At 53.4% G+C, this 13,333-nt stretch overlaps 1 protein-coding gene across 2 annotated transcripts; it reads right to left on the bottom strand.

Moving 5' to 3' along the window:
- Window positions 1–4,918: 4,918 nt before the first annotated feature.
- Window positions 4,919–9,352, bottom strand: LOC109767700 (uncharacterized). Of its 2 annotated transcripts, none has more exons than XM_020326424.4 (2): window positions 5,891–9,340; window positions 4,919–5,617 (listed from the first exon to the last, which is right to left on the bottom strand). In XM_020326424.4, exons 1-2 carry the CDS (start codon window positions 8,718–8,720, stop codon window positions 5,154–5,156), a joined length of 3,294 nt encoding a protein of 1,097 aa, XP_020182013.1. In that variant the 5' UTR covers window positions 8,721–9,340; the 3' UTR covers window positions 4,919–5,153. The 2 variants fall into 2 exon arrangements, with proteins under 2 accessions (XP_020182013.1, XP_040250945.1); XM_040395011.3 differs by having other exon boundaries at window positions 5,510–5,681; window positions 5,891–9,352.
- Between the last annotated feature and the right edge of the window lie 3,981 nt (window positions 9,353–13,333).

Here is a 13,333-nt window from a genome sequence, read left to right as displayed (position 1 = left end):
CGGTATCTCGAACCGACGCGTCGCGCTCCAAGGTCTCGCACTTCCTCACCGCATCCTGGAGCTCTTGTTGAACCTCGTTGACCCGGGCCTTGAGCTTCTTACGGGCGGCCTGCTCCTTGACAGCCTTCCCCTCGGCTTCGGCCAGGGCCTTCTTCAGGGCCTCGACCTCGGTCGTCGCTCCTATACATATCATGACACTTCGGTCAATATATATAATCTTACTCTTTTCGAGTATTTTTCGGGTTATTACACACCTTGATTCTCCTGGAGCTGCCTCTTCACCTGGCCAAGCTCCTCCCCGGCCTGCTCCAGCCTCCGCTTTAGTTCGGAGACTTCGGAAGCATGTGAGGCCGCGGCCAGTAGCGACGCTTGCATATTCATTCCCGACAAATTTAGTTAGTTTCCTACAATAAAGGATTGATCCTATGTCCGGTTTTTTCTTTCCGAAACACGGGACGGTGTCTCGGGGGCTACTGTCTATATTGGGATTTTCTCTTTTCGTCCCTTACCTCAAAACCTGTCAGAAGGCTGCTGCGGGCTTCAGTTAGTCCGCTCTTGGCGGACTGAACCCTTTCAATCACCGTGCCCATAAGAACATGGTGCTCATCCACAATGGAAGCACCTTGCAGCGCTTCCATCAGATTATCTGGTGCCCCTGGTTGGACAGGGGTCACCGGGGGAATAGGCATACCCCCTTCTTTCGAAGGAGGTTGTGTGCCGGATTCCGGAGCCGTATTGGTCTCTGGAATCAAGTCCGGTTGAGGGCCAAACTGAGTACGACCCTCCTCCCTAGTCTCCAAGGGGATTGGTTCCCATAGTGTTCGGCGATGGGGGCTTCACCTTCGAGCGCCCCTTGAGCCTCCCCCCGGCCTGGGAAGGTCCGTTGGGAGAGCACCTTGTCGTCTCCTTTGGCCTTGGGAGAGTAAGCGGCCGGCGGTGTCTCGCTGGCCATCTCCTTTGAGTCCAACGAACCTCTTGATGAGGATTGCTGGGAGCTGTCGTGGGCCGAACTGCAATAGCATAATTAACCATGTCCATACATTGAAGAGGAGAGGCTGGACATATGGGTATGCGGGAGTCATAACACTTACGATGCAGCTGGAGGCTTAGTGCGGGGGTGTCACTCCGGACTGCTGCCGACGTCCCACGCGGAGTTATCCGCGAAGGAGCCCTTCCCTTTCTTGGACGTCCCCGCCTCCAGGTTCGTGGAGGCCGCCCTCTTCTTCCTTCCCTCGTCAGGGGGAGGGTTGTCCTCCTCCTCCACCTCATCGTCGTCATCTTCGGCAGCGGAGGAGCGGGTCTTGTCTTCGGACGTCGCGTCCGAAGCGCCCTTGCGACGGGGGCCACTTCGGACCCCCTTGGCCTGGGCCTTCTTCGCCGGCGCGGTATAGGGCGCCGGCACCAGCATCTTTGCTAAATGCGGAATGACTGGTTCTTCAGGTAGCGGAGCCGGACACTAGATCCGCTTCGCCCTCTCCATCCATTCCTCAAGAAGCAATGACAGTAAATGTTCAGATATCCTCCTTGAAGCAAACAAGTAAAGGACGCATTGAAAACTCACCTTGCTGGCGGGGTGGTTAATGTCGTGCCCACGGTCCGAATCCGTGGCTAGCGGAATCTCGTTGCCCTTGAAGAGCAATTTCCAGGCATCTTTGTGAGTGGTCTCGAAGAGCCTCTTCAGGGTATGGTGCTTCTTCGGATTGAACATCCATAGCGGGAGGCTTCGGCTTTGGCACAGGAGAATCCGGCGAACTAGCATCACCTGGATTATATCGACAAGTTTGACATCCTTGTCCACCATGCTTTGAACGCGCGTCTGCAGTGCTAGCAGCTCGTCTGGCGAACACTAGTTTGGGCTCTTCTCGACCCAGGAGGTGAGCCGCATTGGAGCACCGGAGTTGAATTCGGCAGCTGCGGCCCAGTTGGCGCCGCAGGGTTCTATAATGTAGAACCATTGTTTCTGCCATTCCTTAATAGTCTCCACGAAAGTGCCTTTCGGCTAGGAGACATTGGATAGCTTACTCACCATGGCTCCTCCGCACTCCGCGTGCTGGCCATCCACCACCTTCGGCTTCACGTTGAAGATTTTGAGCCACAACCCGAAGTGGGGTTGGATGCGGAGGAAGGCCCTCACACACGACGATGAACGCCGAGATGTTGAGGAAGGAGTTGGGGGACAGATCATGGAAATCTATCCCGTAATAGTACATCAGCCCACGGACGAAAGGGTGAAGTGGAAACCCTAGCCCACGGAAGAAATGAGGGATGAAAACCACCCTCTCGTTGGGCATCGGCGTGGGGACGATTTGTCCCTGGGCCGGCAGACGATGGGCGATTTCCTTCGCCATGTACCCCGGCGCCCGAAGCTCAGTAATGTCCTTCTCCTTGACGGAGGAGACCATCCACTTGCCTTGACCTCCGGATCCGGACATGGTTGAGTGCTAGCTTGAGTGGGAAGAAGATGAGAGCTTGGGCGCTGGAGCTCAAAAGTGGAAGGGCGGAGGAAGAGAGAAGGCGTGGGAGAAGAAGGGGGAATCCTTATCCCCTTATAAAGGCAGTGAATATTGAACGCCTCCCCATTCGCCTCGAAACTCGCCTATTCCCAAGGACTGTGTAAATGGCACGGTTGGGTTACCCACGCCCGTATTGATGAGAATCCCGCAATAAGGGGACACGATCTCTGCTTTGACAAGACGTGCCAATGGCGACCGTGTCTCGAAACATGGAGCGGCGGACGAAAAACGGTTCGAAATTATAACCGGACAGACGTGATGTCATGTTACAAAAAGTTGTCAGCGGATTGGATTCATGAAATATTATATTCTCTCTACGGTTGTGTGTGGTGTGTGTGTTACAGGACCGGACACATCGATACGTCCGAAGACTATTTTAGAGTTCGGAAGGAGGAACCCGCCTTGCAATGCTGAAGACAGATCTACGCGCCGGACACCTTGTCATTGAAGCCAGGTTCAGGGGCTACTGAGGGAGTCCTAGACTAAGGGGTCCTCGGGCGTCCGGCCTGTTAGTCATGGGCCGGACTGATGTGCTGTGAAGATACAAAGACCGAAGACTGCACCTGTGTCCGGATAGGACTCTCCTTGGCGTGGAAGGCAAGCTTGGCGACCGAATATGTAGATTCCTTTCTTTGTAACCAACGTTGTGTAACCCTAGATCCTCCCGGTGTCTATATAAACCGGAGGACTTAGTCCGGAGGGGGAGAGACTCATTACCATAGTCATACAAGCTAGACCTCTAGGGTTTAGCCATTACGATCTCGTGGTAGATCAACTCTTGTAATACTCATATTCATCAAGATCAATCAAGCAGGAAGTAGGGTATTACCTCCATAGAGAGGGCCCAAACCTGGGTAAACATCGTGTCCCCCGTCTCCTGTTACCATCGACCTTAGACGCACAGTTCGGGACCCCCTACCCGAGATCCGCCGGTTTTCACACCGACAGGGTGGCCGACTGACGGGCCACCGCGTGCTTCACCCACCGTTGAAGCCGCGATCGACCAGATCGCTTGCGGCGACGAGCAGCGGGAAGCGAAGACGTTGCGGGAGCCGGCCGATAATGAGTCGACAACTGCCGCAGAAGAACGACGCGGACGCATGCGCGAAAATGCGTCGCCCCGCGGACGGGGAGCGCCTCGACGTCGAGGGGAGCCTCCTGGAGCCAGGCGGAGTCGTCGGCGACGAAAACGAGCGCGCCGAGACGGATCTCGCGGCCCTCAACCAATCCACCGCCGGAAACCATGATGATGGGAATCGAAAAAATCGCAACCTCACCAGAAAGTCGCTAAGATACCGGCCCCACGGTGGGCGCCAACTGTCGTGGTTCTAAGTCTGACAGTAGAATAGGGGGTACGTAAGAGGAGGCAAGATCCTAGCTCTGATGAGGTTGTGCACGCAAGATTTATGAGTTCAGGCCCTTCTCAGAAGAAGTAAAAGCCCTACGTCTCGGTGCCCAGAGGCGGTCGACTGGATTATGCGTGAAGTTACAGGGGGTGCGAACCCTTGTGCCAGTGGAGGAGGGTGGCTTATATAGAGTGCGCCAGGACTCCAGCCAGCCCACGTTACAAGAGGTTCAATGTACATAAAGGGGAGACGTTACTGGCAACGCCAACAATAAAGGCATATAAATGATCATTAAGACTACGGAGTGAACGCCTGACCGTTGCCATCCTGAGTGACTTTAGATCTTCTGTACTCCGAGTGATTTCTGATGTGGTCGAGTGAGTATATCCTGGTCGAATGAAATTGGGTTATCCGAGTGAAATGCTTCTGGTCGAGTGGGTTGCACTCTGAGGTGATTTCAGTTGGTGAATGTTGTTGTTCTTTGAATGCCTTTGACTGTAGGGCAGTATCCTTGGGAAGGGTGTCTAGGTCAGGCCTATTACCTTATCCTAGGTAGATGTCATCGTCATCAGTTGTAACACTGGGCATCTCCTCCCCCGACGACTCAAATTTCATTGCAAGCTTCAGGTGCGCCGACACGCCGCGACATCGGGGATGAGCGACGGCGAGCACGCCGGCGAGCTTCGGTTGTCGCCACCAAAGCTACAACTGTTGCCATAGGAGTTGCAACCGCAGGGTGCGGCTGTTGCATGGGAAGAAGCAGGGACGAGGACCACCGGTGATAAGGACAGACTGTGTGGGCTAGGACCGGCAACTAGGACGACCAGCGAGGAGCGGCGAAGGGAGAACACGTGCGGCCGCAAAGCAAGGGGGTGGGGCGGCAGAGGGGGGAAAACGCGTGAGGCGCCGCCGGGATTCTCTTCGTACGCGCGCGTTAACGAAGACGACGCGCATCGAACGGTTCCCATCTTCCCAATCGGACGGCCGCGAGCCGACGGCGCGCCGGTCCAGAGTGCTGCCCTAACAAAAAATGTCCTTTATCATAAATTTCAATAGTCATATCGGAGCGCAACTCAATTGCTCACCCATGTTTGTTAATTTATTTCCGTTAGTTTACACAAGAACAATACAGTACATTTGAATAATCATAATATACAATCTTAAGTAATTCTCAATGCCTACAAATTCTCAGGAAATAATTGCCTACAAATTTACTGATCTTGCTTATGCGTCCAAAATTCTACACATGGTTCCCGCTAAGGCTGCTGCTATCTCGCAACTGCATCCAAGCAGCTCAGCTCGAGTAATCAGACATGGCAAACGAGCAGTTTGAAGAGCCGCCCATCGGCAGCGCGCTCCGAGCCGGCGACCGCTCCGGACAAGGCGGCGGGCCACCGCGCGGCTGCTCCTTCCCCTCGTCGGCGGCGCTCTCGGGCGGCCGCCTGACCTCCTTGAGCAGCGCGACGACGTCCTTCATCGCCGGCCGGTCGTCGGCGCGGTGGCTGATGCAGAGCATGGCCACCGCGAAGACCTGCAGCATCTCCTGCACCTGCGCCTCCTGCTTCCCGCGCAGCCGCGGGTCCAGCAGCTCCGCCACCCCCCGCTTCGCCTGCATGTGCTCCCGCACCCACTGCACCAGGTGCGTCCCGCCGGGCAGCGTCGGGTCCAGCGGGTGCCGCCCCGTCAGGATCTCCAGCACCACAACTCCGAAGCTGTACACGTCGCTCTTCTCCGTGATCCTCTGCATGGACGCGTACTCTGCTCCCACAAGAATCTCGATCAGTAATCCCATCCCGTCACACAAAGATTCCCGCTAGAGAAGCTGCAGATTTTGAAGAATTTTGATGAATCTGTCTAGGACACATCTAGTTCTAGATGTGATATAGTTATGTCACACTAACCTGATGTCCACTTTATTTGTGGTCTATTTTTTGTTTTAGTTTTTTTATTTCTTATTGCTGCATTATATATTTGTGGGAGTTTAGATGTGACATTTTTTAAAAACATCTAGACAAACTGAATTTTGATTACCTGGCGCGATGTATCCGTATGATCCGGCGATGCGTGGCCTGGACGTGTCGAGCTTGGCGGAGCTGCCGGGCTCGACCACGCCGGAGAGGACGCGGGCCAGGCCGAAGTCGGCGAGGTACGGCTCGTTGCCCGGGCCGAGCAGGACGTTCATGGCCTTGATGTCGCCGTGCAGGATGGCCGGCAGGCAGTCGTGGTGGAGGTAAGCCACGGCGTGCGCGACGCCGAGCGCCACCTCGTACCGGGCGCCCCAGTCGGCGGCGCCCTTGACGCTGCCGCGGTGGAGGAAGCCGCTCAGGCTGCCGTTCGGGAGGTACGTGTAGAACAGCAGCTTGGTGCTCCGGTTCGCGCCCCACCCGAGCAGCCTCACGATGTTGCGGTGCCGGATGGACCCCAGCGCCGAGATCTCGTTGCGGAACGCGCCGGCCTCGTCGGAGGACCACATCTTCTTCACGGCGAGCGGCTCGCCGTTGGGCAGCTCCACCCGGTACACCACGCCCGAGCTTCCCGTGCCGATCACGTTCGCCGACGAAAGGCCGCGCACCACGTCGTCCACCGAGAACTCGAGCTTCTGGTACAGGGTCACCTCCCACGCCTCCGCGGCGTTGCCGTGCATGGCACCGCCGTTCCGGCGGCGCGAGCGTGCGAGCACGTACGTGGCGGTCACGAGGAGGAACGCACTCACCGCGACGAGAATCGTCATGGCGAGCTTCAAAGCCGAGATGGCCGCGCGACGGGAGTTCTCGTCGGCGCCAGCGCCGACGACAAGCAGGTGATTGCCGGCGATGTTGCTGAGCGGGATCTTCTGAAAGAAGGGCGTGTCCGGGAGCTCGCCGGAGAAGCTGTTGTACGAGATATTTAGCGTGACGAGGTTCTCCAGCCTTGCTAGAGGCGCAAGACTGCCGGAGAGCTGGTTGTAAGACAGGTCAAGGCAGCCGAGCTTATCGAGGGTGCCGAATTGCGACGGTATCTCCCCGGAGAGGCGGTTGCAGCTGAGGTTAAGCGAAATCTCCAAGAAAGGCAGCATGCTGAGCTCCGGCGGGATTCCGCCGGAGAGAGCGTTGTCGCCGAGGTCCAACAACTGCAGCTTCTCGCAAGATCCGAGCTCCGGCGGGATGCCGCCGGAGATCCGGTTCTTCCCGAGGCTAAGCTTCGTCAGCTCAGGCAGCCTGCCGATGCCGGGTCCCAACAGCCCGGTGAGCCGGTTGTCGGAGATGTCGACGAACTGGAGACTGCGCGGCAGCTCGTCCGGCAGTGGGCCGGAGAGGGAATTGGAGTGCAGGTCGATGAACTCGAGGTTGTCGCACCCCGACATGGCCGCCGGCAGTGGGCCGACGAGGCGGTTGCTTCCTAGGTCGAGGAAATTGAGGTTCTTTAGGTTGCCGATCTCCGCGGGTATGGCTCCCGACAGCCAGTTGCCATTGAGCCGGAGTCGGTAGAGATTGGTGCAGTTGCCGATCTCCGGCGGTATGAACCCGGAGAGCTCGTTGCTGAGGAGCAGCAGCTTGGTCAAATTCTGGAGCGCGAAGAGCTCCCTCGGGACGGGGCCGGTGAGGTTATTGTAGGAGAGGTCCAGCGACTGCAAGCCCTCGCACTGAGCCAGGCTCGCCGGTACGCCGCCGGTGAGCCGGTTCTGCCACGCGTAGAACAGCGTCAGGTTGCGCAGCCTCGGGAAGTCGATGTCGATCTCTCCCGAGAGCTCGTTGTTGTCCACCTCGACGTCGGTGAGCGACGTGCAGTTGGAGAGCTCCGGCGGGATGACGCCGGTGAGCTTGTTGGTGCTGAGCTGCAGCTGCTGCAGCTTGGACAGCCCACCGAAGCTCCTCGGGATGGGGCCCGTGAGCATGTTGAGGGAGAGGTCAATGAGCACGAGCTCCTTGCAGTTGCCGATCACCGGGGGTATGGTGCCGACGAGCTGGTTCTGCCACAGGAGCACCGTCTGCAGCTTGCGCAGCTGGCCGAGCTGCGGCGGCACCGGACCGGAGAGAGAATTCTGGTAGAGATAGAGGCTAGTGAGCTCGGTGCAGTTGCCGATGCTCGCCGGGATCGGGCCGGTGAGCATGGCGGTGTAGATGGCGAGGGTCTGGAGCTTCTTGAGCTGCCCGATGGTGTCCGGGAGGTTTCCAGACATGCCGGTCTCGGCGAGGCCGAGCATGGTGAGGTCAGTGCACCCGCCGATCTCCGCCGGCAACGGGCCCTTCAACGCCGGGTTGCCACCGGCGCGCAGCACCTGCAGCTTCTTCAACTTCCCGATGCTCGCCGGGATGGCACCACTAAGATCATTGTCGTAGAGCGTGAGGGACGTCAGTGCAGTGAGGTTGCCAATGCCGTCGGGGATGGCGCCCTGCAGCGAGTTGGTGTGGAGCGCCAGCGACCGGAGCTTGCCGAGCCGGCAGAGCTCGGCCGGCACCGCGCCGGAGAGGCCGTTCCCGCTGAGGTCGACGGTGGTCAGCGCGGCGTACGCCCCGAGCTCCCCGGGTATTTCGCCCGTGAGGTTGGCCCCGGAGAGCACCAGCGTCTCGAGCGACGGCGCCAGCGGGCGCAGCACGCGCGCCGGCACCGGCCCGCCGAGGTCGACCGACTTGACGAGCAGCGACACGACGCTGCCGCGCGCGTCGCAGGCCACGCCGGACCACCGGCACGGGCTCGCGTCCGACTCCCTCCACGTCTCCAGCGCGGCCCCGCCCGTGCCGTTCGTGAGCGAGCGCTTCCATCGCAGCAGCGCCTCGCCCTGCTCGTTGACGGCGTGGGCGCGCGGCGGGAGGCACAGCGCCACGAGGAGCAGCCACGTCGCGACGGCGGCGAGGCCTAGCCGAGGAGGAGGGGGAGACATTGGGAGGATCGGCCGGGCGTGGCGCCTGCTATGGCGATGGCATTGGGAGGGTCACTCGGGGTTGTAGAGTGGGAGGGAAACCCCGGCCAGGGTTAGGTTTGTTTATAGCGCAAAGGTTTTGTCACTGGAGATCTGGATCCGAATGAATGATATAGCATAGCTATGCTTTTTGCAGGATATCCTTCTTTTTAATATATAAATAAAATGAGCTAGAGATTTGATTTTTGATGCACCGTCTGGGTGAGTGTTTGTCTGAGTAGTACACTGGATGAGCGGACATTTTCTTTGTTCTTGGAGTTGTGGATCAGGAAGGAACATGAGCATTTGTTTAAGCAAGGAGAAGATGGAAGGAAGGTGGCTCTTGATGCCGTCCATCATTTGGTGCTAGTTGATGCACTGATTAAGTTTCATTGTTAATTAATCCTGGTTAGGAGGTGAGTGAGTGAAAACATCCCTTGTCGATCCCTCGGGTTCTGCCACGGTGCTTTTGTAATTCTCTCGGTAATCCATCCAACTTTAATTAATCTGTCGTTGTTGTGCAAGTACGGCCGGTGTTCTAGGCCTGTGAAAGTTTGTTCTTCTTTTGTACTCCTACCTGCTGGAACTGGGTTGATGCAGGGTGGTCAGAGCCCACGGACCCCAGAGGTTAAGCTAAGCATGGCAGTACATTTTCTGTTGCCCTGTGATTTATTTACTTGTTGACGATGGCATGCAGATGTTGCAGGGATGCAGCAGTGATGCAGGCGGAACATGCTCTGAGCTCTTGGTAATCTAACCCCCTTGGGGCTGATGACCTGGTTAGCCAAGAAACCAATCTTATAATCCCTCTTCTTCTCCTGCACTGCAGCTTCTTTCTCCAGATCTGCAAAACTTACAGTAGCAGCAGCAGGCTGTCCTGTCATGTTCCACTCTGTGTGGTATTCTCTGCAGCATTTGATTTCGCAGGCATATTCTTCTTTTCACTGTCCCACATGGACAGAGAATACATCAGTTAAACTAATTCAGAGGCTGTCTTAATAAAAATTACTCTGTCTGGAGCTTCCATACTGTACTATTTTGTGCATGTTCACAGCGCATGTTCACATCACATGCCTAACGTTCTAAAGAACCAAATAACAGCGGGGAGGGAGGCAAACGCAGAAAAGTAACCGGAAAGAATCTCAGCTTTTTTGGCGACAACATTTGGAGCATGTCTTTCGGCATACAAGGGACTAACATGTTCTTAAGATAACAAATTTTTGGCCGGTTAATTGGTCGTTGATTGTCAGTGGCTGGATGAATCTTTCCTAAACTACTCCTTGTTAGCTAGGCATAGCATGCATTTAGTCAATGCCATCCATCAAGATTCAAGAAGTAGGTAACAACAGCACAAAAGCATGGACTCCGGCATGCATTTGGTCAAATCTTTTTCACATGCATTAGGTAGGTAGGTAAAACATGTATTGGTTGTAGCTTGCATTCGGTTAAACATGTAACCACATGTAGTTAGTTAGGGGACACATTAGGTGTCACACATCACATGCATGGCTAACAAACCACAATGCTTTGAGTAATGTGAGCATTGGAGGAGCATGATGCATGGCAACACAGGCGGTGATTTGGATTCAGATCGCATCAGAGCTCAAGGATGGGTGGCGAGGCGAGGTGAGGGCAACATGGAGCTACCATGCATGCACATGATTAAGTTTTAATTAGCATAGAACTTGTACCTTGCTCGAGCTGTAATGCATGTTCTTTTACATCTCATTCTTCCGTTAGTTCCCTGACACCAGAGCATTTTCCAGGCCTACTTGCCGCCAAGATCTGATCTCGCACCGCCTTTAAAAATATTTACGGAACATGGTCGATCCTACTTTACCAGCTTGGATAGATCCAATCGGAGAATAGTTTTTTGCTGCTAGCAGTACGTTGTTAAAAAGGGAAGCTAGTCGTTATTGTTTTGTTATTACATTTACCGAATGTGACTCCTGTCACTGTCAGTGCAGAACATTCTGCTGGTACTTAGGGCAGTTAAACAAACAATCATCCAGAAAGGATAAAAGCTCTGTTGCCCCCCAATAGATGCGGTGAGCGGCAGTGCTGTTAAAAGTCAGCAGTACTTAATATTTGCTTCCGGTGTTAATTTACCTTTTTACCAGCAGATTCAGTTACCTTTAGTTTCAGTTAGGAACACTGGCTGCGTGCCATCTACAGCATGAAGCAGTAAACTAGTATTGCAAAAGATAGGAGCCATCCATCAAAAGCTGTATAGCTTAGCTACACTGTCAAAAGGTAAATGTGCTAATGGGTGTGGATGTGGTTAGTATTTTTAACCCTAGTGACCCTCTGTAAAGACAGGAACATTCTATTGTGGCAGCTAAAGATAGCTGCAGAAAGGCAATCCAGTTCCAGTAGAATAAATACTGTGGTCACTTGTTTGCTTGCTTCGAGAGTGCAATGCCTAGTAGAGTTAGCAACCCAAGTTTCTAGAGTGACCACTACTGGGCCCTAATTACTGAGTTTGGGGGCATCTGTCTGCTTCAGAGTCTATCTATCAGGCCATGATTTTGCAGCCCATCCTTATTTTCGCCGCGGCAAGATAAAGAGGTAGAGGCTCAGAATAATGAGATTTCACACTGAAAGTATTCATGGTTTATGAACTTTGACACTTCTTTAGGAGTTCCCCAGCATGCAAATGCATGAGAGAGCAAGGGATCTGATTGGGCCACAAGACAAATCAGTGAAAGCCAAAGTTTGAGGATCAAATGACCCCTAAAAACGAATCTTATTAACTACTCTTCTAAGTTCTCCACGTGTTATGGCATTGAGTAGCCGCAAAGGGTATTAGGAGATGAGCATGCCCACTTCAGTACCCTACAAATCATCACAATTAGCTTTAGCAATCTCATAAAGCATGTATCTATACTCACAACAAATTGAGTGGCACATCACAATGGAACACGTGCAAATTCATTCTCACTTGTTGCCTATCCAAAAATTAGGTTGTTATGGACTGCCATAATAAAAGAGATCAAATGAGCAGCAGGTGTTGTTTATCAGCAAGATGTGGACTGCCACACCACCTTGGCAGTTCACCCAGCACTACTCCATGTTTCTTTCCCTATAAAACCCGGCAAAAAAGACGGTATTGTCGCGCGCTTTTGAGCACAACACCAAGGGTCACATCCACATCCATCTCCGCGTGACCTTTTCATGTGTGCACTGCATACTCACCATAATGTTAACATACCTGAAAATTTGTATGGATTACAGTAGTGGTGTTTTCAGGCTTGCTGATGGGGTCACCTCAGTGTCCCCTAGGCCTAGGCGCCAGGCCTAGTGGTTGGAGACAATATTTGCCTCCCTAATTTCAGGATTTTGTTCTCTTAGTTAACACTGCACATCACTGTCTTCTATCTTTATGTCTCCGTAAGCAAATTTATTATATGGATGGTGCACGGCCATTACCAAACAAACAAACAATCATCGGTATTAAAGCAACTATATATCTGTGTCCGAAAGATTTTGCAGGTATTTGAAAAAGGAGAAAAAAATTGGCATGGTGTTTTGACCAAGTGTATGAATGGAGCAATTAGAAGCTAAAACAGCAGGTTATGTCGATCTGATTACCAACTCTATGATTGAGCCATCTGCCTTCCTTGGGTGTTCTTCAATAATGAAATTTTGGACATTGTCACCCGTGGGAAAACAAATGATAATTATAAATATGATCGGGCCTGCAGTTGGGTTTGAATCTCCGCAGGCGTGCTGGGTTTGCATTCCGGCCGGCATTGGTGTGACGTCCATAATTAGATTCGATTCGATACCCCAATTGTTTTGCACGGGCGCACTTTGTTTGATGCCCATAAATAAACCTGCAGGCTGAAGCCTACTCCTGCACTCGTGTTACCTTGCATGATCTATGGTTAAAATCCTGAATGTCACGCTAAATATTCAGAGGAAGCCGGTGGTTAGAGCAACTCTAGCGGATCCCTAAAAAATAGAGTATCCGGCCAAGTAAACCTTAGTGGAGTAAAAATACTCCGCTAACTTTTGGTCGGACCTAGCCGACCCCCTAAATTAACGGAGTAAAAAAAATGTCATTCGCATTTCATTTTGGGCCACATAAAAAAAATTCTTAGACACTTTAATAGATATCCAACTTTCATAACTACTTTCACTAGTTGGATTAATATTTTCTTCATGTTTTCATTGTTGATTCTCTCAATTTAGCTTCTCAAGCTTGCACAATTCTTTCTTCTTCGGTCCCACACAATTCGACATTTGTGTCGCCTTTGGTCTCTACTCTAGCAAAGGGTGCACGAACATCTATCAGATTTCTGGCTATCAATAGATCAATGGAATTTCTTCTCAATACCAAAACTCGCATTAATCCTACACACAAATTTGAGCAAACATTGAGCTACAAATTGCACCGAATCCGATGAACAACCGGATAAAAACAAGCACCCGCCTCATCTTTTGCACTTGAAGAACATCCATCCAGGATGTTCCGGCATGATCGAAACTCGGTGCACCGCCTGCCGCGAGCAGTCGTCACACTTTATGACCGGCGATGGGGAGCCAACGAGCTGCTGGGCCAGTGTCGAGTCCGGCTGACGGCTAGACGTGTC

Source organism: Aegilops tauschii, chromosome 7, assembly GCF_002575655.3.
Source record: "Aegilops tauschii subsp. strangulata cultivar AL8/78 chromosome 7, Aet v6.0, whole genome shotgun sequence".
Lineage (NCBI taxonomy): Eukaryota > Viridiplantae > Streptophyta > Magnoliopsida > Poales > Poaceae > Aegilops > Aegilops tauschii.
This window is presented reverse-complemented; position numbering and strand designations above follow the sequence as displayed.

Bases quoted from the DNA above. Each gene is read 5' to 3' on its own strand.
- LOC109767700 (XM_020326424.4), bottom strand. From the start codon at position 8,720: ATGTCTCCCCCTCCTCCTCGGCTAGGCCTCGCCGCCGTCGCGACGTGG. The intron at 5,618-5,890 runs GTAATCAAAATT...TTGTGGGAGCAG, and splicing joins ATACGGATACATCGCGCCAG to AGTACGCGTCCATGCAGAGG.